The 26032-nt window shown below is 42.9% G+C and overlaps 1 protein-coding gene across 1 annotated transcript in view; it reads left to right on the forward strand.

Annotated features, from left to right (window-relative positions):
- KALRN (kalirin RhoGEF kinase) overlaps window positions 1-26032 on the forward strand; it is a 730922-nt gene that overhangs the window by 360134 nt on the left and 344756 nt on the right. Inside the window, exon 9 of the mRNA XM_065413425.1 lies at window positions 7564-7794. Coding sequence (XP_065269497.1) covers window positions 7564-7794 — 231 coding nt within the window. The remainder of the gene's footprint in view (window positions 1-7563; window positions 7795-26032) is intronic.

Raw genomic sequence — 26032 nt, forward strand, 5'->3', positions numbered from 1 at the left:
AAATAGGCTGTCTCAGATCTAAAGAGCTTGTGTAAAAAGGACGATGTCAAGGTTGCTAAGACTAAAAACTGCCTTATGGCACTTTGGCAAAAATCCTATAAAGATTTTCATTATGCTTTTGCCCCTGAATTGATCCAGGCTGCAGCAGGAAATAACCCTCCACAAACAGCTGACATTCAGTGCAAATCACTGCAAACAGACCAGTGCCCATAGTCTGTCTGCTTAGCATGTTGAGAAATAATCTACAGATGTCATAATTTGCTTAATGCTTCTTTTTTCTCATCAGAGGGTCTCGTTTCTTGTTCTTCACTTCCTCACACTCAGAAGGCCCTGTATTATTCTTGACTAGCTTTCTGGCCAAAGAGAGCTGGACCTAGTTCCTTACAGTGCTTGCAAAAGCCTCTCCCAAACTGGCTAGTAGAAATATGTACAATAACTGTAGTAATAGTCACTGGACCAGTCAAGGTACCAGGCAACAGAAAATCTGTCTGGAGGCTGAGCACTTCTCCTCTGTTGGGCAGTGTAGGTTAAAATGTGCCCTGTGAAGGCCAGGAAGGCAGTGTAGCCAAGGGAGCTGGATGATGCACTGATTCAACTCCTCCCTAGCCTCTGCCAGCTATACAACCCCCAATGGACCTTAAAACTGCCCTTCCATGCCAGAGCTTCCAGGAGAGGATGATGGTTGAAATACTCCCCAGAGAAGGACCCTCCAGGGTTCAGTGGCCTTCACTGGAACAGGCAGGTGGAATCTGTCCCTCTGTATACCAGCAGGGGTAGATCTAGCTCACCCTCCTTACTTTTTCCATCATATAAATTGTGAAGGACTGATCTCTTTTAGATGTTTAGAAAGAGCTTCTTTCTTTTCCTGTACCAGACAAAGAATATTCAATTAAATATCAGCAAGATAAGGAAATGTGTACATTAAAGTCTCTTTGCATAATGTATGCTTAAAAGGTTCTTAAATAAAGCCCACTGCTACATCTTACATTATATGCCCCTGATATTTCCGTCTTTGATATTGAATCCCACAAATCTGTGTTAATATAAATAATAGTTAACTTTCAAGTGAAGACTTCAGAACAAAGGCTAATGCTCTGTCCCAAACTCATCCTGCTGGATACCTGCTTAGAGAGATCATCTTTCTTATTCAAAGTACCTGAAAGCACTTTCCAGATCAGTTACGTTAGCCAGAGGGTATTGCAATGATTATGGGACCATTTGTACAATGTCTCCCCAGATGGGACTGCTACTGAATCTTGTACAGAAGAACTGCAAGTGTGGCAGACTATATAGGCAAACTGAGAAAATCTTGGTGACTTCTTGAAGTAACTAGGACTGTTATGGGTTTTGTCTGTTCAGCGGAGTGTTAATATTGTTTTTAAACTAAGTTTTGAGTAGATTTCCTTTTTAAAAAAATATTTATTTCTAAAAATAAAATCTAAGTGGAATGCATTTTTAAAGCAAGCATTTACCCATTAGCCTACAGACCTTAACCCTTCCAATATGTATGTACACTTTAAGGCCCTTATTAAATGCAGCCTTTAAAAATGTGTATTATTTTTGCTGCAGCTTCTTCTGAGATGATTATGACTTATTAAACATATAGTTGCTTAGATCATTTAAATATTACATTCCCAGTAGATTTATTTGAACAATTTTAACAGAGATGAAGTTGAGTCTGTTACCTCTGAATATGTTCATCACTTGCCCAAAGCCAACTGGTGAGTTGCAAAGCTTGCATTGTAGTTCAGGTGTCCCATCTCCCATCCATGGGCTTATTCCTCTAGATGATGCTTCCTGTCAACATATTATAACATTGTCACCTCCTCCTCCTTGATAGGATAGTCAGAGTGCTGAACTCTCAGCAGTGATGTGAGAATTGTGGCATGGGCTATCCTTTCCTTTTCTTCAGAATGGTTGCAAATCTCTACGTATATACTCTGCAATTCAATAGTCAGATTTAATGCAATGGAGGGTGCTCAGGAGTCAGAACTCCTTCTTTGAGACAATGCAGATGACACTATATTGCTGAAAGTTTCTGTTACAAGGTATTGTGAAGCTTTTTGGAGCTGCTCACCAAAAGCTTCATACAGTGCCATTAGAGCCTCACTTTGACTTCACTGCACTTTTGCTCAGGCCCTAAACATATGGGGCCCAGTTTCTGCTGCACCCAAGCAAAGCTCACAGATAGTGGATGCAGGGGAGGGGAGGAAGGACTGACAGCGAGTCAGTTCAGTTTGTTAGCTACCTAGGTCTGATCGCTTTAGCTTATGCTGCTGGCAAAAGATCTTCCACCATCAGAGAACTGGGATTAATGGAGCCCCCAAGAGGCCCCTCTACACCTCTTATACTGGGTGGGGCAACTCTGGTGGATGAGATGGTGGAGCTGATGCAGGAGCCACCATCTTTATATCCCCCTCCACAGGTGGAATTTTTCAGGGGTTTCTCTGGCCTGTGGGAGTTTGTTTTATACTGCCAATATGATCAATGAATGTTGTGTCACACAAATATAATTGAGATGCCCCCTTTAGTTCAACCTGTTTTTTTTTTTTTTAAATCACTCTTGATGTTAGTACTGATTGCTGGGGAAAGGAGAAGGATGAGGAGAATACAGGATTCTAGAGTCAAGCCCAATTGGTGTTGATGAGTACAACATCTTGCTAAATGTGATTGCATCAAGTCTAGTTCATTCTTTGTCCCAAGAGGCACAATGCATCTGCTGTGAAGACCATTCCCTGACTTAGCTCAGGTATATCCACTAATGTGCAGAGGGAACCTTAGTCTGGTCACTTGCTAGGCTCTCAGCATTCTGCGGGCCCAACTAGTAGGATATTTGGGATTTAAAATTCATTTCTAGCTATATAAAAAGTTCATAGTAACACCTAGCTGGAGAGTCTGGGAGCCAGATTGTAATTTTCAATGCAAACAAGAAAGAAGCATGAATCAGACGAACTTGTTCATATATAGAGTTCTCATGTATAATTCACAGGGGGTGAGATTCTTCCTGGGCGTAGGTACAGCATGAGGTCTATGCACATTTAAGCCTTCAAAATAGGGTATAAGTGGAATGCAAATAGTGCATAGGCCCTTTGCTTATTTTCTGCACTGGGTGAGTTTTACCGATGGTGCTCAAGTGTATTTCCCATAGATTGGCTTTTTTTAAAGTTGTGATGTGACCTGCTAAGCAGGAATGTTAATGCTTCTGTCCTTGAACAATCCTTGAAAAATGCAAAGCATTCACATGAAAGGCAATTCAATGACTTATTTTTCAGTTCTGAGGAGAACTCTGAAAGTGATTGAAAAAGCACTGTAACTTGCTACCCAGACTGGTGAAACTATTCATTCATCTTTTCAAATCCATTCATTAGCAAATCTTTCAGTACACAGCTCTTTCATGTCCATTGGTTGGGGGGTGGTATAGCATTCATAAAAGAAACACTTTTGGAACAGAAACTTTTGAACCGAAGAAAGGTCGATGAGTCATAGAAGGTGTGAAGGACTTGGAAAAACTCCTGTAATATTTTATGAATATTATGTGTACCTCTGTTTGGCTATTATTATTTATTTGTTATATAATTACCAAGAGGGTTAATTCCAGCAGGAGCAGGTTGGCAGGAAAGCAGACCAAGACTGATACTTAATGGGACAATACAGGCATCATTCCCTTTGAAGTTTAGCTCTGGCCTTATGGGAGGTAAATATTGGTTTGGTCCCACTGGGCAAAGGGCGAGCTTCTAACCTCACTGTGATGGGTTGGATCACAGAAACCCTCTGGGGGTTGCCACCTGATGTGTCAAGACTACTTCTGCCCCTGCTTTCCTGCCCTGGCAGCTTAGGACTTCAGTGCCCTGCCTGGTTTGAGCCAGACCCACTAGCCTGCTGCAAACCCAGACCCAGGGTCTGAACCACGTCCCCTAACAGCTGTAGGCTTAACTGAAAGCAACTTACAGAAGTGTTCCTGTCTTTAACACTCAGATGTCCAACTCCCATTGGGGTCCAAACCCCAAATAAATCCATTTTACCCTGTATAAAGCTTATACAAGGTAAACTCATAAATTGTTTGCCCTCTATAACACCGATAGAGAGATATGCACAGCTGTTTGCCCCCCAGGTATTAATACATACTCTAAGTTAATTAATAAGTAAAAAGTGATTTTATTAAATACAGAAAGTAGGATTTAAGTGGTTTCAAGTAGTGACAGACAGAACAAAGTGAATTACCAAGTAAAATAAAATAGAACATGCAAGTCTATGTCTAAGAAACTGAATACAAATAAAACCTCACCAGTTCCAGTAAGCTTCCTTTTACAGACTAGTCTCCTGCTAGTCTGGGTCTAGCAATCACTCATACCCCCTGTAGTTACTGTCCTTTGTTCCAGTTTCTTTCAGGTATCCTTGGGGTGGAGAGGCTATCTCTTTAGCCAGCTGAAGATCAAATGGAGGGGTCTCCAAGGGGGTTAAATAGACTTTCTCTTGTGGGTGGAGACCCCCTCCTCACTCCTATGCAAAGTCCAGCTCCAAGATGGAGTTTTGGAGTCACATGGGCAAGCCACATGTCCATGCATGACTCCGTTTTTACCAGCCAAGCCACATTCCTGGGAAGGGTCAGATGTGGATTGGCATCTTCAAGTTCATTGTTGGCTTAAGTGGTTTTTGATTGGGCACTTAATTTGCACTTTTCTCAAGAAGCTGAACAAATGCTCTACTAGGTTAGTTAAAATCAAGCAAGTATACAGCCAATATTCCTAACTTCAAGTACAAAAATGATACATGCATACAAATAGGATTAATAGATTCAGTACTATAGATCATAATCTTTACAGAGATATGTTACATGGCATGTGTAGCACAAAACATATTCTAGTTATGTCATATATACATTCATAAGCATATTCCATAAAGCCTTATGGGGGGAACCGTCACAATGGGGTTGGTCCCACTGGGCAAAGGGCCAGCTTCTAACCTCAGGGGCCCTTCAGGTGGGGAGCTGAAACAAAGGCCTTTGAAGTGGATACAAACCTGAGTCTCTGATGCTCTGGAGGGGGCGGGGGAGCAAGATTACAGGTGAGCGGACTGTCCCCTCAGACTCAGGGTTGGGTACTGGGGTAAGCTAGATCTACCTAAGCTTTAGGTAAGACAGATGCAACTAGACTGTTGTGTAAGAAACCCTTTTTCTTGTTTCACTGTGTTCCTGCTGTTGAGATTAACGGTTACTTTGTTTGGTTTACTGTATGTGCACATTGATCACAGCTCCTAAAGGGAAATCTTGTAGGACAGTTGAATCCAGTTGGGCCTGCTTGAGCACTCATGGCTAGTACACATGGTACTGTACCCCGGGATCCAATTTAAAGAGAGTGAGAATTGTGGGACGGATGAAGGCAAGTGGCCTAACACCTTAGGGGACTGCACTTACAGAGACTGAGAGGGGCCAAAGGAGAAGCTAGCCCTGAACTTCGACAGAACATTTCCAGAAATGTTCTCCAGAATAGAGCATGTCCATAAATGCAGTTTTCAGAGTGGTAGTCGTGTTAACCTGCATCAGCAAAAACAACAAGGAGTCCTTGTGGCACCTCAGAGACTAAAAATGTATGGTCCACCTGGTTATCCCCACTTTGACAACATTATTTGTATATGCCTCTGCCTCAACTTTCTCTGCTGAAATCCTCATCTGTATCATCATTTTCTTTTGCCATCCCTATTGCAACTCCATCGTCTGTGTCCCCAGCAGGCTGCAGCTTCCCTGACTCCAGCATGCATAGATTGCTCCTGCCCATTTTCATGAGCAAAGGAATTTGAGTATTACCCCCCCACCCACCCACCCACCGAGCTCCCTAATCATTTCCAAATCTAGTTCAAAACTGTCCTTTGTGTTTATAAAACTGCAGAGATTTGCCATAGCATATTTTACAACCATCGGTGACCTTCTGTTCCCGGTAAAACCAGTATAAATCTAAAATAATGCCATTGATTTCACTGAAATTATTCCAGATATATTCTCCTGTAACTGATTGGGAAGCAGCATGAGCTGTGGAAAGTGCATGGGATTGGGAATCAGGAGTGTCTGTGACAGCCTTACTGTATGACTATGGGCAAGTCACTTAATTTCTCAATACATCAATATCCCTATCTGTAAAATAGGGATAATGACACTTACCCATCTTTGAGAAATATTCTGAGATGTACTGATAATACTAAGTAGTAGAAATGGTCAGAAAAACTTTGAGAGAACCATTTTCTATTGAAATCTAAATGTTTTGCAAAATCATGTCAATTTTGCCTAAATTTATTTACGGAACTAAAAAAGAGAATAAAGTTCCAACAATGTTGAATCATCCTCTTCTAACATTTCCATAACTAAACTTTTGTTTTGTTTCTATTGAAATGACTTTTTGATGAGAATTTTTTTAAATTGTTTTATATAATATCATTTTTAAGACATCTAAATTGAAATGAAACTCTGATCTGAAATAATTTTTTTTCTGGAATGTTCTTTTGTGAAGAATTTTGAAATGTTCAGGCTTTGTTTCTAATTGGAATGAAAATATATTTTGAAATCTCAAAAGCCTCTATAAAACTGAATTTGCATTCTGTCCGCAGCTCTATTTAGTACTTATAGAGTGCTTTATATTAGTAACTGATATCAGAGCCACACATTGACTATCCATGTATTTCTCAAATCCCCTCTTACAAGACTCCAACACCCACATTTGTTAAATTAAGATAGTTGTAGTTCATTTACATTTTGCATTTTATGGCTGAAATTTTCAATGGGTCCCATGAAATACACAAGAAATACAATTTGGATGCATTCTTTTGCATGCATAGAAACCCTTTGTGTGTAAATGCAGGGTTTCGTATGTGAAAATGATTTCACTTGCAACATTTGCATGCAAGTTTCTCAGGCCCATTGAAAATGTAGGCCTGTAATTTTCTCTGAACTATTCATGGGGAAGAAAAGATACTTTGGAGAAGGTTAGTACTACCACTTACTAATTTATTTTCTCTTAGCTTACTGAGTGAAGGAGAGCATGAATTTCACCTTTTGGAATTTGCATTCATACGTCATAAGCTCACAAAGAAATGACTCTCTTTTACCATACCGACTGTGAATGTTTTAGTCATCTGTGTATTTCTGAAAATGCCACCTCCTCACCAGAATGTGTCTATATGTCTCCTGCCTCCAAACGCCACTCATATCACAACATTATTTGTCAATTAATTTTCAGTGCCCAAATGTCTGCGAAACATGCAGTAGTTCAGTATCTATCTAGGTATCTGTTGCCTTATATGGATCTGTCACTTCAGTTCCTGAGGTCCTACTGAGCAGCACAGTAGGTCCACTGTGAAACTGAGGCAGGTGATGAATACATAAGTAAAAATCAAAAAAATTAATTGCTCAAGGTTTCCTGTCTTTTCCTTCTAACAGAGCCATGTATTGGGGTGGGGGTGGCGGGGAAGAATTGGGAAGATGAGACTATTCTTGCTGCAAGCTGTCAGATGTTAAAGAAAATGTTATCAGCACCAATGAAGTTGTCCCTTCGAGACTCAATCTTTTTCTTTCAGGTAAGCCAGGATGGGAAGGCTTTGCTGGATGTCCTGCAGCGTCCCTTGAGCCCTGGAAACTCTGAATCCCTTACTGCTACTGCTAATTATTCCAAGGCTGTCCACCAGGTCTTGGATGTGGTACATGAAGTCTTGCATCACCAGCGGCGCCTAGAGAGCATCTGGCAGCACAGAAAAGTCCGATTACATCAAAGGCTGCAGCTCTGTGTTTTCCAGCAGGATGTTCAGCAGGTAATGTCATATGTTAGAGCGGTGAAATGAAAGTCTGAAGGACTAATACGTGTTATGGCTAGATCTCTTTGTAGCCATTAAATTTGTATGGTGACTCATCTGGAGGATATTTGTTACCACCCAGTATTATTACATATGCTAGATACACAGTACTATCCTATTCACCATTCAGTACTTTTCAACTAACTTTCGTAGAGTTCTTCATGTCAGATGCCACCATTGATAATGTAACTTATAACAAGAGACCTTTGGTAAAATGTTTAGAAGGTTAATAGCTTTTGGAAGTAGACAGTTGCTTATCACAGCTACAGCATGTGCTTTAGAAAAAGATAGGTAACAGAAAAAAGGTGGGTGACCAGGTTTTAAAAAAAAAAAGGCGGGGGCTGGGTGGAATAGTTTTGAATTGCCCCATTTTCCAGCTTGCCTTATGGAAACAATACATATTGTTCAACAGAGTTTAGGCTCTTCACAGTAGAGCACAATCTTTTTTTTTTCTTTTCTTTTTTCTCTTTTTTTTTTTTTTGTTGTTGTTGAGTGATCTCTGCATATTCCAACTTGTGGGCTCCAGGTGCCTGCAGTGACAGCCAGTTGATCAAACTGCACCAGCAGCACATCCCATGAGTGTAAATGTGCAGAGTCCATGTCAAAGAACTTCAGTTGAAAGTCAGTAACCTTCATATATGCAGAGGTTCATTTTGAAGAACTTTGGTTACAGATAAGTTGCCTTCAATTTCTTAGGGGAGTAGCTATAAGAATATGATAACTAACAATAATCACAAGAGTTCCATGCTAATAGCTGCCCTTTTGTACACAAGCATGAAGAACAAACATTGCAGGCGTCATCTCACTTCCAACTATGTGGTATGTTAAGGGGAAGGCTACTGGCTAAAGTTGTGTGCTGCTAATATGGTGCCTGCTGTGAGTGAAGGGGCTGTGGGTTCTAATCCTGATTATGGCATATATTAAAGTCCTTTTTTGTTTGTAAGTCACCTCTTTACAGTGAAACTCAAGGAAGAGGTTGAGGGAGTAAGCTTTCATAAGCGTGTGAGGAAGGCAGGAACTGAGAACTTATAGGGACAAGCTAGCAGCCCCTGTGATGTTCTCATGTATAAACAGTTCGGCAATAGAAACAGAGAGAATTGCTAGCATAGCGCTCCCTTGCAAATAGATACATTGCTTACCAGGCTTGAGCATTGTGGGCAGCGTTTTTACTACTAAGGTGAAAAACATTACTTTTGCTCAGCTTTTATTTAAAATCAAAATATTCACAACTGTGTTAAGGCCATAACTATATAAAAGAGATGCTTAATTTAAGGAACTTCTTACATTATATGTCAAAATATGTATGCTGTATGATAATGAAATCTGGACGCTGCATATTAAAGCATCTTTATATGATTGAGTGAGTACTGAGTTTCAGTACTAGCATATACTGGAAATGTCTGAAATCCAAAAATGTACTCTGATGTGACATCAAAGTAAAACATGCAAAATTCAAGTAAATATTAAAGTTTGTATAGGAACCTTCATTCACCCGTATGTCACAGATTGTGCTACATTCCAAAGTGGATTTGTGAGTAGCCTAAGGAAGACTAGTCGAAATTAATGTAAGAGACACCTTCTTTCAGTATTTTGGGTCAAGTCCTGCCTCCCTTACTCTGGTGAGCAATCCTGCTGAACTCCATAGGACTACTCGTGGGGTAAAGCAAGCAGGCTTTGGCTTATTAGTGAAACCCATTCAGTCCTCTAGTCTCCTTCTCTTCCAGTCAATGGGGAATTTTGTCATTGTCTTCAATGAGAGCGGGTCTGGGTCCTTGGTGTGTATTAGAACTGCTACATTCGTGAAAAATAAATTTCACATGAGCAGATTCATTTTAGAATGCATCACTGCAAAGCTTTGTAGTGTTCCATTGGCAGCAATCTTTCCAAATTTTTGTTATAATGGGTAGTTATTATCTAGGAAGCAGCAACTTAATGACAAATGAGTTTCTGTCTTGGCAAACACTTACTGTTAGAGGCATCTTTTTACCCTGCTTATAAAATGGGAAGGAAGAGATGAATCATTTTGTGCTTTAAACATCTTTAGTGTTCAAGATAAATGCATCATAACTCAGTAAATGAAATTACCATCTAAACAGACTCAGAAATGTGAGATAAAAGTTTACACAGGGAAAAAAGATTTTGGGATATGATTTGCAAAATGGATCAGTATTCTTCAGGATCATTCCTATAGATCTTGCTTGGCACAGGCACACCCTGCTACGATTCTTATATTGGCAGGAATAGTTTAGGTCTGAATTCTGTCACTAACAAATTAATAAGTATACAGATGAATTAAAATATATATTTGGAGATTGAAATGTACCAAGTAAGGTAGAGGGATGTCAGAGTCCATCAAAAAAGTTGTCTAAATGGTCTATGCATGATGCCTCAAACTTGCAGCTTAATATTTTCATACACTTTTGGTGGCAGGTTGCCCTGCCAGATGTCTAAATGTGGCCTATTAGCACTTATTTATTTTGCAGCCATTATTCCCTTCCCATGAAACCTCTCAATCCTTCCTATAGGAAATACTCGCATACCCCTCCTACAGTCAGAGTGATATGTTTGATCTTCTCTCAGCTCATTGCCAGTTCTGCTCCTTTGATTGAAATTTGATTAGTTTGGCTGCTTCTCAGGGAACACAGCAGCAAGCCAGGAGACAGATACTTTATTTGCAGATAGAGTTTCCTTTCATGTACAGAAGCCCTGAGTCAGCTGGAGCAGCTACAGGATACTACAAGGAACCATGCCTCTCGTGGCTGCTGAAGGCTAAGTGGGAGAAGGGCAGGATGTCAACTAGTTACAAACAAACTTTGGTCTCTGGCTAGGAAGCAAATCACTAGGTGACAGTGACTTGGACAGTGGTGGCCCTGTCTCATTTCTCATTATTTGAGGACTGTTTTTGAGAAGGGCATGCTGGACACAGCACCAGGCTCACCTGGACTTTTCTGACTTCATAGATATCTGTTATCCTAGCTTTATGCCCAAATATATTAACAGAGACAAATTTAATTTCCTTGGTTGACTATCTGTCTCTGGACAGAGGCCAGGTGTCCATGTTGATATCATTACATTTATTAGCAGCCACTGGTATGAAATGTTTAAGGTATAGCTGACACATCTGTAGGATCTTGTAGAGTGGATAGGGTTGTTCTTCAGTGGCTCAGTGGGTTGTGGGGGGGTAGCTGTCCATCCCCTCTGATGTGGTCCCATTCTCTTGCATCTCCTGTTCAGTGTATATATGACACTACTTGGGGAAATTGTGATACATATGGGGATGCAGTGCCATCCGTTTGCTGAATACCTTCAGCTATACATCTCCTTCTCATGAAGTAGATACCTGGCTTTCTCAGATAGGTCATTGTATGAGGCTGAGCCAACTGATGCACAGTCCAGAAAAAATCTTGAGGTGGTGCTGATTGGCAGAGGGAGCAACTTGAGAAATTGGGCGGGGGAGAGGGGAGATTTGTGACTGCTGATCCATTGTTGGAGAATGTCCACCAATTGTCTAACAGGCTTGCAAAATTGCAGTATTTTTGGATCCCTGAGGTGTTCTTGGATCTGAGGTAGCTCATGCAGAATGCACCTGCCAACCTTTTTAGTGGAGTTAGTCAGTGTGAGGAGATGCATTTGTGTCCCAGGAACTGCAGTTCCACCTGCTTCTTTATGATCAAGCGGTATCAAGTGGAGTGCCCCAAGGGTCGGTCCTGGGGCTGGTTTTGTTCAATATCTTCAATAATGATCTGGAGGATGGCATGGATTGCACCCTCAGCAAGTTTACATACGACACTAAACTGGGAGGAGTGGTAGATATGCTGGAGGGTAGGGATAGGATACAGAGGGACCTAGACAAATTGGAAGATTAGGCCAAAAGAAATCTGATGAGGTTCAACAAGGACAAGTGCGGAGTCCTGCGCTTAGGATGGAAGAATCCCATTCACTGCTACAGACTAGGGACCGAGTGGCTAGGCAGCAGTTCTGCAGAAAAGGACCTAGGGGTTACAGTGGACGAGAAGCTGGATATGAGTCAACAGTGTGCCCTTGTTGCCAGGAAGGCTAACGGCATTTTGGGCTGTATAAATAGGAGCATTGCCAGTGGATCAAGGGACATGATCATTCCCCTCTATTCAGCATTGGTGAGGCCTCATCTGGAGTACTGTGTCCAGTTTTGGGCTCCACACTATAAGAAAGATGTGGAAAAATTGGAAAGAGTCCAGCGGAGGTCAACAAAAATGATTAGGGGGCTGGAGCACATGATTTATGAGGCGAGGCTGAGGGAACTGGGATTATTTAGTCCGCAGAAGAGAAGAATGGGGGGGAATTTGATAGCTGTTTTCAACTACCTGAAAGGGGGTTCCAAAGAAGATAGACCTAGACTGTTCTCAGTGGTAGCAGATGACAGAACAAAGAATAAAGGTCTCAAGTTGCAGTGGGGGAGGTTTAGGTTGGATATTAGGAAAAAAAATTTCACTAGAAAGATGGTGAAGCACTGGAATGGGTTACCTAGGGAGGTGGTGGAATTTCCTTCCTTAGAGGTTTTTAAGGTCAGGCTTAACAAAGCCCTGGCTGGGATGATTTAGTTGGGGATTGGTCCTGCTTTGAGCAGGGGGTTGGACAAGATGATCTCCTGAGGTCCCTTCCAACCCTGATATTCTATGATTCTATGATCTGTCATATTCATAATGTGTCCATCACTGTAGTGACTAATCATGATGCTAACCTATAGAGCCCTATGATTTGACACTGGGCCACCCTTAGGAACCGCCTCTCCTTGAATATACTAACAAGATATCAGAAATCAGCTGAAGTCCTATTGCTGGTCATTCCTATATGCACATTTTGGGGGACTTGAAGTTGGGTGTCTTTAGTGGAAGGCACCTGGCTCTAGAACTTACTACTTCCATTTGTCTGCGTGAGCTGGAGTTTACTGGCTTTTAGAGCCCAGTGCAAGACTCATCTTTGTAGCCAACCCATCACTTGATAATTCACTGTGGTTGGTTGGAGTGGTCAGATATGTTGTGGGCTGTTTAGTTTAACATGCTGTTACACTTAATTTGTCAGGATGGTGCAGAGAAAGTGTCATTAAAAATCAATACAGAAATAAAGCTGGCTGGCAGGAGAAGTGCAGGTGGAAGGAGGAAGCACTATCTCCTCATAGGCAAGTACTTCACCATTATAGTGTGTTTGGTTTTCACTGGCTGGAGAAGCAGATCATGTCCAAACATATATCTCTTGCATGGAGCATAAGGTACTGCCAACATGGCATCTGCCTGATTGTATACAGTACCTGGAAGTATTGGATACTCCATGTGATACATATTGTCTATTTAGCCCATTTACAGAAGGGTGCTAAGGTTTATGAGGTACTTTATAATCCATTATTCTCCAGCTTTCAGACTAAGGGTCTTTGAAGGATTATATGTATACACTGCCACCACCACTCAGTTTTCCTGATCTCTTCAGGGCAACTGGTAGTTCCCATTACACCTCTGGCAGCTTACTATCTGTCTTGCAGTGTGTTTCAAAGACAGACCAAATTAGGCTATATATTCCCTTTTATGCCTTTATTTGCAAGAAGCATTCTCACTGTGTCTCATAAAACAAATTTGCAAACAGTAAGAAGGAAGGACAGTATAATCAAGTCAAGTTCTTATTTACTGCCATGTGACTTAAGCCATGACACTTTGTTAAAATGCAGAATAAAAGCATAATGTGAAATATGTACCACACAAGCAGATCTGTCCCATACAAATCCCAAATATATAGTTAGCTATTGCCAACCACTGACAGATCAGTAATTAAAACATTAAAATTCAAAGCATCACCAAGGATCTTCACAGCTCCTTCAGTCATTCCATCAAGTAATAAAATATGCTTAATGTTTATCACTCCCAAGCTTACATCTCAATAGTGTCACCTCCCAGCCTTTTCAGTTTCTTATTGGTTTATTAGGCATAAGTGGCCAATGCTGTCTGGAGTTCCTCTTACCTAGTAGTGAGTAGATGTTCCAATTCTGGAGTTATTGTCCAAAAGAAAAAGGTCTTCCATTCTCCAAAACCTAAAGCTAGAGATGTCTTTGTTTTCAGTAAGCTGGATCTTCTAGCAATTATTCAGTCTTCAGTTCTCTGCATTTGGTTTACAATATGATATAAATGTCTCAGCACACAGTTTGGACAGATCATAGAGTGCAGTGTTTCTCTACATAGCTTTCAGAGAGTTTACTTAATGTGTCTGAATTTCTAAACCCTACTTTATGTCCCTAACAGCCTCTTATTTAGTACATGACAATTGCTTGTCTAGCATGAAGCAAGCAACCTCCAGTGTTTGTGTAACCCACACACCTTCTGGTTCTGTCCCATCTGGTGGCACTGAGACCACTTAGAGAGATAAAATGAGTCTGCTCTACAGCCTTAGCTAAGAGGCGGTTGGCTTTTAGCTTATGCTGTAGAGGCTCATGCACTAAGCTTCAGAGGTCCCCAGTTGGATCCTGCCCACCAACGACCATGGTCTGTCAGTGTTACATTTGCACAGTAAAGGACAGTAAATCTGTAGAAAAGGGTTTCCTCTTTTGCTTCCATCCACGCTTTGTCACAGACCATGAAAAAAACAACTTGGCAACAGTTTCTTAATGGCAATTTGCTTTCCATTCTATTTGTTCTGACAAAAAAATGAGCATCTTTTCAAGCAATATGAGTACCAGTCTAGACAAGACAGAGGAGATGCGTGGCCTTCACTCACTATTCTGAGGCGAAGGACTGACAGGATGGGACCTTTTCAGTAACTAATGCTGAATTTCTGTTAAGTTCGTTTGGAAATAAATAGGACTCTTCCACTTGGGTACTAGGTACATTCATTATGATCAGTACTGTGGCAAGGGATGTCAGATGAATTAATAAAAATTGGACCACTTAAGTAAAGTGTGTATTGTCTAGTCATTTACTCATTTTACATGTAGACTAGAGTTCACTTAACTAGTTTATGAGCTATCATTCTTCAGCTCCAATCCTTAGTGGCATGGGCAAGTGCAAAGCTCTTACTCAATAGCATTCTAAGAACTTTCAGACCCTTTAGAGGGCCTGGTCATGGGAGGAGCTCAGTGCCCTCATTTCCCATTGATGTCATAGGAAGCATTCAGCATCCTGCAGGACTGGTCCCCTGGTGAGGGCATGGGGATAAAAATGGGGTTTAATCAATATTATTCAAACCCTCCCAATTCCCAAAATGCTTTTAAATTAGGACCCTGTTCTTCCTAGAAGTAGCTTTTGCATATTCCCACTCCCCACCACCCCCTCAGCCACCATAGCAGGTCTTGACACATTATAGAAGAGTACTGCTTGTTTGCCACACAAGCCTCCCCGTCCACTGCCCCCATCAGCCGCTAGAGTTTTATGTACCTCTGAAGGTGTGTAGCAGTGATCATGTTCCCTCTGCACCACCTGGATGTACAGAATTGTAATATCTCTTTGGGTTCGTACAGTCATGGCACCACTTAGCACAGCCCCAGACACAGGATTGTGGCTAAAAGTTTTGAGTAATAATCTCAGTATTCATTCAGTAGTATTATACTTAGTACTTAACATGTTCAGAGCAGGGTACAAAGATCAATTAATTAATCCTTCGCTCTGAAGCATCTGGCACTGGCCACTGTCAGAAGACAGGATACTGGGCTAGATGGACCATTGGTCTGACCCAGTGTGGCTGTTCTTGTCTAATCCTCATTAGACTCCTGATGAATACAGTGATCACCATTAACAAGTAAGTAATTACTCTCAATTACCACACTCTGGCATAGAGTCTAGGGTACCACACTTATTCCTGGTTTTAACTGCTGAGAAAACTGTATACCCTGACTGACTGCATTTGCAATGTTGCAAATGTTGATGTTTTAGTGGCAAGCACTATGGCTAAGTGTTGTTATCCCCATTGTAAATATGGCTAATCTGAGGCACAGAGAGATTAAGTGACTTGCTCAATATTGCAGCATAAGTCAGTTTTACAGGCAGGATTAGAATTGCGTTACATGCTCAGTTACTACAGTGATGAGCATGGAATAGTTAGATGGGAAGTACCATGATCTATCAATTGGACTGCTTCATGGAAACTTCAAAGCAATAACAATCTTTGAAGATCAGCCTCCATTTACTGTTGTTCTGATTTCTTTAAGAATATTTTCATAAGTGTATTCCATAGAATATCAGGGTTGGAAGGGACCTCAGGAGGTCATCTAGTCCAGCCCCCTGCTCAAAGCAGGACCAATCCCCAGACAGATTTTTGCCCCAGATCCCTATATGGCCCCCTTAAGGATTGAATGCACAACCCTGGGTTTAGCAGGCTAATGCTCAAACCACTGAGCTATCCCTCCCTCCAAATGAGTTAAAGGTAATCAGTCAAATTGAACTTTTCCAGTGACTTGGGGCTTGATCTAGAACTATTGAAGTCAATGGGACATATAAGCACAGGAGCAGACTCTTTCTAAATCATCATCTTTAATTGAATCCATCTAACATCCAGGCCATCAGAACTTTGTTGGCATTTAGCAGTCTTGAAATCATAGCATGGGAAGATAATTTTCAAACCACTTTCACGACATAAAATTCTGCTCTTAGTCTCTCCTGTGCAAGCCTAATCAAGTCAGGTGTATTCCATATGTGTATAAGCTAGAGCAGAATTTGATTATTTAATTTAAACTGGACCATCATATGTTTGGAGAATCTAACAAAATCCAACTCCAAGAGTTCCCCATTTCTCATATTATTTAAAACCCTGTAGAAGTTTGCTACCCTTTTGGTCCAATATATATTCCACTGACTGTAAAAATCACCATGTGACATGATCCAGTTCACGTGGACTTAATTTAAAGATAAAGAGCCAGTTCCTCGGCTGCACAGCATTCTAACCATGGAGGAACAAGGTGTAAAGCTCACATTTGGACTTCCCAGTCCTGCTGCTGGCATGGGCGAGGCCAGTCCCACTGTGCTGACTTGGAAGTTAATGCTAAAGCTGCTCTATCTGTTGTGAATGACCAGAGGGAGCCGAACTCATTGCCGGGAGCTGGTATTGTGTAGGAATGTCCAGGCTATGCTCTGTTTCCTCTGACTACCAACACCTCCTTTACCCTGCTGTACTGGAAATAGAGAGAGGAATGGCATAAGAGCACTCATGCTGGCACTATACAACTGAAGGATCCCCTTGCACTGGGCTTCAGGACCAGATTGCCCTGGAACCCCAACACAAAGCAGCTACACTACACAGAAGAACCTTGCCCCAGTTTTTTTTCAATTGCTGCTCATTTCACAACTCCTGAATGTTTCCTTTAATTCTGAAAGACTGATAGTAGAGCTTTAGCAAGCAAGTATCTATATCGGGGTTCTCAAACTTCATTGCACCGCAACCCCCTTCTGACAACAAAAATTGCCCCAGGAGGGAAGACCGAAGCCTGAGCCCGCCCAAGCCCCACTACCCTAGGTGAGGGGGGGAGGGCAAAGCCTGAGCCTCACCTCTGTGAGAAGGGGGGAGGGGGGCAAAGCTGAAGCTCAAGGGCTTCAGCCCCAGGCAGGGGGCCTGCAACCTGAGCCCTGCTACCCAGGGCTGAAGCCCTCAGGCTTTGGCTTTGGCTTTGGCTTTGGCTTTGGCTCTGGGCAGTGGTGCTCGGGCTAGAGCCCTGAGGCCCAGCAAGTCTAAGCCAGCCCTGGCGACCCCGTTCAAAGGGGGTCGCAACCCACTTTGGGGTCCTGACCCACAGTTTGAGAACCGCTGATCTATATTATGCACTGATACTGTGGTCAGTGCTGAAGAAGCCACAGAGGAACTGTGTTGCTGACCCTGGAAACACAATTTAAGGAAGAAAAATATGTGTTTTATGCTACAGATGATTGAAAGTTGGAAAATTATTTGCTCCCTTGATAGGCTGCAGTGCTCCTATCCAATTGAGAAATTTACATTTTTGGTATGCTGGCATTTGAACACGCTGCTGAAAGGCTGTTTTGATATGGCTGGCTTTAAATTTCCACACTGAGGCTTAGACTCACCCTGCAAGCTTCTGATGAACATATGGTATAAAAATACCTTAGAGGTGTGTAGAGCTGTTAGCCTGAGCAATTAATTGCTTTAAATACTTTACAACCCAAAGAAAAACAAAAAGGACTGTTCTGAACTTCTAACAATGCTCCTTAAATACAGCTCAATGTTACCTGGCATTTTTTGTGCCAAAAATATTCACAAAAAAACTGTTTTTAAATGATAACATTTTAATTTAATTATATTTGCTCAGGAAATTCTTTATGGCTCATTGATTAACAATGCTCTGTCCTGTGTGTAATTTGATTTAAAGTCTAATTTGAAATTAGTTAGGAACAACCATTCTTTCTTCTGCTCTATAGTTACTAATCTAAGCAGACTGTTCTTTTTTGTGCTTTAAAAAAGCTCTGATTAAAAATAATAATGATGATAACTTACTAATTTCCACCTGGAGCAATAGCGTTAAGGAATATACTTCAAGGCTAGGCTTTGGTTTCAAACTAAAGTTTATTTAGCCTTGATGTAAGACTAGAGCAAGATGCTTTGATGGTCCTCAGGGAATAGGAGCTGAAGAAATCTGAACCAGTTAGCTTGATCGCTGAACCTAATGAAGCCAGAAGAGGAACTAAAAAGTAATTCCTTTGAGGCCAATAAAATGTCTTGCTTGTTTTGGGCTCTCTCTGTCCTTAAAGACTTAGCTCTGTCAGTCACGTGATCTGTTTGCTGAACAAAGAGCATTTGGATCATAGCTGAGAGTTCAAGGCTCTTCTTAGAGGGCCTAGTCCAAAGCCCGCAGAAATCCTATTGACTTCATTGGGTTTTGGATCAGGCCCATAATGGAGCTTGGAAAGTCTTTTGCTTTATGAAGGATCAGAAGAGGTGATTTAAATACAGAAGTTCTCCATAATGTAAGCGTGGACTGCAGTCTAACAGTCCGATCCTGCAAAGTGTTGAGAACCCTCCACCATCAGAGGGAGGGAGGTTGTGATCACTCAGAACCTTGTGGGCTCAGTACCTGAGGATTTGCAGATGCTTTGTGGGAAACTCTGAAAGACATTCTCAGGCACACTGAACAAGTGGTGGTGGTGGTGTTGTTAATATTATTATTGTTATTACTTTATTATTTATGTTTAGGCAGAACTGTCCTTATAGAGCATATGCTGTGTTTCTCTTCTGTATTACTGTACCGGTGGCATGTGCATGGAAATTTCCCTGAAAATATGACATATCAACATAATTGTTTCTAGGTGGCATGTATTTTCAAGGCACCATTGGATCTTTAACTGGGATGGCAAAAGGTGAGGAAAAAGGAGCGGGGCCATTCATTAGCGAGAAGGCCTGCAAAAATAGTGAAGCAAGAGAAATTAAGGGAAAGAGTTTTCTCCAGACATGCGTTTTTTGAAAGCACTTGCTGGAGCGACAGATTGTCACCAGAGACTAGGAGAAAGTAGCCCCTTGAATAAATGTAAAATATAATACAATGAAACGTTAAGAAATAATAATATTTGCTGCCCCTTATGCATATAACACCATCCTTAAAGCAATCCATAAGGCCACTAGCCACTCCTCCTTCACATCCCTTCTCAAGACTAGTTTCTTCTCTGACGCCTACAAGAAATCAAGCAGTCATGAATGCGTTGCAGGAGAGCTGGATTTATTTAAAAAACTTCCTTCAGATGATTTGACCCTGGAAGATGTGCAATAGCTATCTCTGTAACGCTATGAACTTACTGCTATCCCTGACCCCTCTTTCCCCCTTGTTGCAGTTTGTTCCAGATTAGATTGTAAATCCTTGGGGGGAAGGGATTGTATCTTCCTGTGTGTTTGCACAACACCTAGTACAGTGGAGTCCTGACCCTGATTGGAGTCTTTGGGTGCTAGTCCAATGCAAATAATTTTCTCTAGGGCTTGTCCATAACTGGTAAGAGAGTGGATGCAGAAGCCTATTGGTCTGAGTCAGGATTTATTCTGTAAATCACTAATCTATTTTAGCAACTGTATTGTCATTTTGAGTCTTAACCTCATTGTTGGACCTCGATTACAAAATTCTCTAATCCCAAAACTACACTCATTAACAGGAGTATTTCATTTAATGTTACATGCAGTCAGCCAGTCTTTTCCCATGTAAAACCGGACAACTCCAGACAATAGGCGGAGGGAGTTTTTACATGCCTCCCGGTGCTAAATGTTGTGAGTGGGATAGCACTAGCTATAAGTGCCACACGTTCAAGCCCAGTTGAGAATCTTTACAGTACATAGTCCTGCCCAACTTGATCTTGACATTTATTAAATATTATTTAACCTTTATAATGTAGTAACACCAAGAGGCCAATGAATTCATGGGCTCTCTGTACTAGATGCTGTGCAAAGATACAGTAAATAAGTATTAATATTTTTGGTTGAACATTTAATAATAATATGTAGCATTTATATAACACTTTTAGTGGTAGGTCTCAAAGCACCTTACAAAGGAAGTCAGTATCATTATTCCCATTTTATAGATGGGGAGACTAAGGCACAGAAGGTGGAGTGCTTTGCCCCAAGATCACCCAGCAGGCTAGTGCCAGGGCTAGGAATAGTACTCAGGTATTTTGAGTCCCAGTCCAGTGCTCTATCCAGTAGGCTACCATAGCCCTGCTAAATCCAAAGGGTATATCCTTCATTGAGAAAGTCTTTGAAACTACTTGATATCTATATTTTTTAATTAATGCGCTTATTTGACCACAAGATATTTACAAATCTGCTTTGCTTCTTCGCATGCAATTGTTGCATTTCTCAAGCACCAGTGTGATTTCGTGGTGCCAGCAAGGAAGGACTTAGCCTACCAAAAACATGAAATAATGTGATGTGAAGAAACTTCTTTGCAAGCCACAAAGGGCCATTTTCAAATACACAGATTTCTCTAGGGCGACAGATGCCATCCCTCACAAAAGTGGTAAACAGCTCTGCACAGTTATTGGCAATGATAAATGATGTTGCTGAATTTTTCAAACATCTTCTGGGTTTAAATTAGGGTTTTCAATAAATCCCAAATCAGCCTAGTACTTCAGATGTCTGTATTTATTATCAGAGCTGCAAATGCTATATTCCTATTGGACTGATGTCAGATCAGTGGGTTATGAGGTTACTCTTCCTGCCCGGAGTAAGGTCGGTCACATCCACTTACACTGTTTCTCCTGCTTGTGTTTCCACGGAGCTGCCTCTGAAGGTTAGTATGAGAGGATGAGGATGGGACAGGAAAGGGATGGCTGGCCAAGAGGTGGGGAAAGTTCATTGTTTATTCCTTGAGAAAGGTCTGAGGAGGAGCAAAATCATTGACATAAGAGGTGCTTGTGAAAACAGATTAAAATTGAATTCCTCTACCTGCCCCAGTTAAAAAAACAGTCCTGCCCTTCTGATTGCGAACCATCCCCAATGAGGGACAGGCAGATATAATTGGCTGTGGTGTCTGACCTGCAGCAATGCAGAGAGGCACCAGATAGTGGTAAATCTCCAGAGCAAAGAGTCCTGAATGTTAGAATCATAGAAGATTAGGGTAGGAAGAGACCTCAGGAGGTCATCTAGTCCAACACCCTCCTCAAAACAGGACCAACCCCAACTAAATCATTCCAGCCAGGGCTTTGTCAATCCGGGCCTTAAAAACCTCCAAGGATGGAGATTCCACCACCTCCCTAGGTAACCCATTCCAGTGCGTCACCATCCTCCTAGTGAAATAGTGTTTCCTAATATCCCACCTAGACCTCTCCCACTGCAACTTGAGACCATTGCTCCTTGTTCTGTCATCTACCACCACTGAGAACAGCCAAGCTCCATTCTCTTTGGAACCCCCCCTTCAGGTAGTTGAAGGCTGCTATCAAATCCTCCCTCACTCTTCTCTTCTGCAGACTAAATAATCCCAGTAGTTCCCTCAGCCTCTCCTCATAAGTCATGTGCCCCAACCACCTGATCATTTTCGTTGCCCTCCGCTGGACTCTCTCCAATTTGTCCACATCCTTTCTGTAGTGGGGAGCCCAAAACTGGACGCAATACTCCAGATGTGGCCTCACCAGTGCCGAAGAGAGGGGAATAATCACTTCCCTCGATCTGCTGACAATGCTCCAACTAATGCAGCCCAATATGGTGTGAGCCTTCTTGGCAACAAGGGCACACTGCTGACTCATATCCAGCTTTTCATCCACTGTAATCCCCTGGTCCTTTTCTGCAGAACTGCTGCTTAGCCAGTCAGTCCCCAACCTGTAGCGGTGCGAGGGGTTCTTCCATCCTAAGTGCAGGGCTCTGCACTTGTCCTTGTTGAACCTCATCAGATTTCTTTTGGCCCAATCCTCCAATTTGTCTAGGTCACTGTGGACCCTATCTACCTCTCTCCCTAGCTTAGTGTCATCCGGGAACTTGCTGAGGGTGCAATCTATCTCCTCATCCAGATCATTAATAAAGATGTTGAACAAAACCGGCCCCAGGACCGACCCCCGGGCCACTCTGCTTGACACAGGCTGCCAACTAGACATCGAGTCATTGATCACTACACGTTAAGCCTGACAATCTAGCCAGATTTCCATCCACCTTATAGTCCATTCATCCAATCCATACTTTTTTAACTTGCTGGCAAGAATACTGTGGGAGACCATATCAAAAGCTTTTCTAAAGTCAAGATATATCACGTCCACCGCTTTCCCCATATCCACAGAGCCAGTTATCACATCATAGAAGGCAATCAGGTTGGTCAGGCATGACTTGCCCTTGGTGAATACATGTTGACTGTTCCTGATCACCTTCCTCTCCTCCAAGTGCTTCAAAATGGTTTCCTTGAGGATCTGCTCCATGATTTTTCCAGGGACTGAGGTGAGGCTGACCGGTCTCTAGTTCCCCGGGTTCTCCTTCTTCCCTTTTTTAAAGATGGGCAGTATATTTGCCTTTTTCCAATCATCCAGGACCTCCCCCGATCGCCACGAGTTTTCAAAGATAATGGCCAATGGCTCTGCAATCACATCAGCCAATTCCCTCAGCACCCTCAGATGCATTATATCTGGACCCATGGACTTGTGCATGTCCAGCTTTTCTAAATAGTCCTTAACCTGTTCTTTCACCACTGAGGGATGCTCACCTCCTCCCCATACTGTGTTGCCCAGGACAGCAGTGTGGGAGCTGACCTTGTCTGTGAAGACTGAGGCAAAAAAAGCATTGAGTACTTCAGGTTTTTCCACATCATCTGTCACTAGATTGCCTCCCCCATTTATTAAGGGCCCCACCCTTTCCCTGACCTTTTTCTTGTTGCTAACATACCTGTAGAAACCCTTCTTGTTACCCTTCACATCCCTTGCTAGCTGCAACTCCAGTTGTGTTTTGGCCTTCCTGATTATACCCCTGCATGCTCGAGCAATATTTTTATACTCCTCCCTAGTCATCTCACCAAGTTTCCACTTCTTGTAAGCTTCCTTTTTCTGTTTAAGCTCACCGAAGATTTCACTGTTAAGCCAAGCTGGTTGCCTGCAATATTTGCTATTCTTTCTGCACATCGGGATGGTTTGTTCCTGTGCCCTCAATAAGGCTTCTTTAAAATATAGCCAGCTTTACTGGACTCCGTCCCCCCTCATATTAGCCTCCCAGGGGATCCTGCCCATCAGTTCCCTAAGAGAGTCAAAGTCTGCTTTTCTGAAGTCCAGAGTCTGTATTTTGCTACGCTCCTTTCTTCCTTTTGTGAGGATCCTGAACTCAACCATCTCATGGTCACTGCTGCCAGGGCCGGCTCTAGGATTTTTGCCGCCCAAGGCAAAAACAATTTTGGCCGCCCCCCCCCCTTTTTTAATTACCCCCACCCCCGGCCCCGCCTCAACTCCGCCCCTTCCCCAAATCCCCAGTCCTGCCTCCTCCCCCCAGGCTCTCAAGCCTGGGAGGGAGAGCAGCGGCGCGCGAAACAACTGTTTCGCGCGCCGCGGCCGCTCGGGATCTCCCCCTCCCTCCCCAGTTTGAGAGCCTGGGAGGGAGGGGGAGACTCCGAGTGGCCGCGGCGCGGGCGCCGCTTCTCCCCCTCCCTCCCAGGCTGGGAGAGCAGCGGCGCGCGAGCGGCAGCGGAGGTGAGCTAGGGCGGCCGGGGCACATTTTTAGGGGCGGCATTCTGGCGCCGGCCATGCCGCCCCTAAAAATCTGCCACCCCAAGCACCAGCTTGTTTTGCTGGTGCCTAGAGCCGGCCCTGACTGCTGCCCAGGTTGGGCGGAAGCCTTTGGTGGCCAACACCAGCACTATAAATCCATTAGAAAAATTCAACGCAGATGATTTGAAGCCCCATGCAATGTGCAACAGTATCATTATATGCGTACAGAGCACATTTTCTCTGTCTTGCACAGAAGGAACATGCACAAATGCAGCTATTTATAGCTTCTCTACCCACACACAGCTTTGAAAATTTTGCCCTACAAGAAGTATGTTCAGTTTAAAAAGCTAGGATGATTTTTGAATCTGAGGATCATATTTTTGTTTCCTTACAAAGAGATTCTGAGAATATTGGTACTGGTTGGAGGCAGTAATTCAGAAACATTCACTCTTCGTTCACCTACCTGCCTATTGTTCTCCTGGAAAGTTTTAATGGGACAACCGTTAAATGCTCTGTTAAATGGGATGTATTTGTTAAATGGGGATTTAACCAAGGAGACAAGTGGTATGCAGCATTAAGGAAAGAGGAACATGCACAATCCAATCCCTCCTCAGGAGGTTATCAGCTAGATTGTAGCATTTAGCAGTTGACCAGGGGAACAGTTCAGAGTTGCATGCGCTCAGCTATGCTATGCAGAGGGGAAGTGTGAAAGCTGTACCCTGCCTCAGGATGCCACAACTTGCTCTCTGCCTTCCAACTGAACAAGGGCCCTATTTACTTTGAGTTGACTGTGCCCCTGAGAGGTTCACATGGAATGCACAACCCTGCACTCCCCTCAGCACTGGGACTCAGACAGGTAACTGCTCAAATAAATAATAATAGTCATCTGTGGAGAGTTGTTGCAAGGCCTCCTTCACCACATAAGCCTGCCAAGAGGCTTGGGAGTTATAGGGGAAGCAGCTATACATGGGGTCCTCTGCACCCATTGCACATCAAGGAGTGGGGAGACATACTGTCCTGAAGAGGACAGAACATAGGCGAGATCTGGGAGCAGGCAAGGGATCTGTGACTATTGTATATGTATACAGTGGCCGGAAAGCCTTATGTGGGGGAGTGGAGTGACCAAGATGTGGACAGTTTGGCGTGGTGGTCAGCGTGGTGTTCAGTGATCCAGAAGCCAATGTACAGGTCCAGAGTCAGGTGTCAGAGCCAAAAGTCAGAGCTAAGTCAGACAGGAAACAAAGCTGAGAGTCAGTGTTGAGTCAGAAGCCAAAGTGGCGTAGCTTAGGGTTGGAGCTGGGATCAGACAAGAAACAGGAACCAAAGCCAAGAGTCAGCCAAGAAATCAGGGCAATAGGGAACTGGAATGAGGCTGAGGGCAGGAGCTGGGACCAGTGCAGGCTCAAAGTCAGGAACCGGGGACAAATCTGGGAGTCAGATAGCAGACAGCAGGGTCTGCAGAAGCAGCAAGCCAGATCCATTTTGTTGCACAGACAACTTCCTGCATCTCTTTTTGACTTGAATAGTGTACCTGGCCCAATCAGAAATTCTGGAGCTCCTTCAGTCAGATTCCTGTGGACAGTACCTTTACTGGAGTATACAGCCTTAGGGCTTCCAATTTTCTAATCGCTGTGCAGAACTGTCAAGAGGTGATGTGGATGCAGCCGGAGAACATGTGGGCCTGGGTTCAGGACTCACGAACCCTCACCGCAGAAATACCACTATTCCCTGCTCAGACCTGAAGTAGCAGCAATCACAGAGCTCTATGGCTCCAGGGGGAGAGCAGAAAACAACCTTGTGAGTCTCAGGCCATTGTTATGGAAGGTCAGCCCTTCAGGATGGCTGTCTTGGACCTTTTTCTCCTAGTATCACAGTTCCCTTTGCAGCTATGTTGCAAATAACTAAGTCCCTGCACCTGCATACTACAATTGAGCTTCAAGCTGCTGAGAGGGAATTACAGCTGGTGCAAGCTGCAGTAAGCACTGAGTAGATTTCCACTTGGGAAACTGTTGATTACCAAGGGAGCAAGCTGTAAAGAGCAGCTGTATCTCCCCAAGGCTTTGGACTCCCAACTCCACAGTGTGTAACTG

Source organism: Emys orbicularis, chromosome 11 (genome assembly GCF_028017835.1).
Source record: "Emys orbicularis isolate rEmyOrb1 chromosome 11, rEmyOrb1.hap1, whole genome shotgun sequence".
Classification (NCBI taxonomy): domain Eukaryota; kingdom Metazoa; phylum Chordata; order Testudines; family Emydidae; genus Emys; species Emys orbicularis.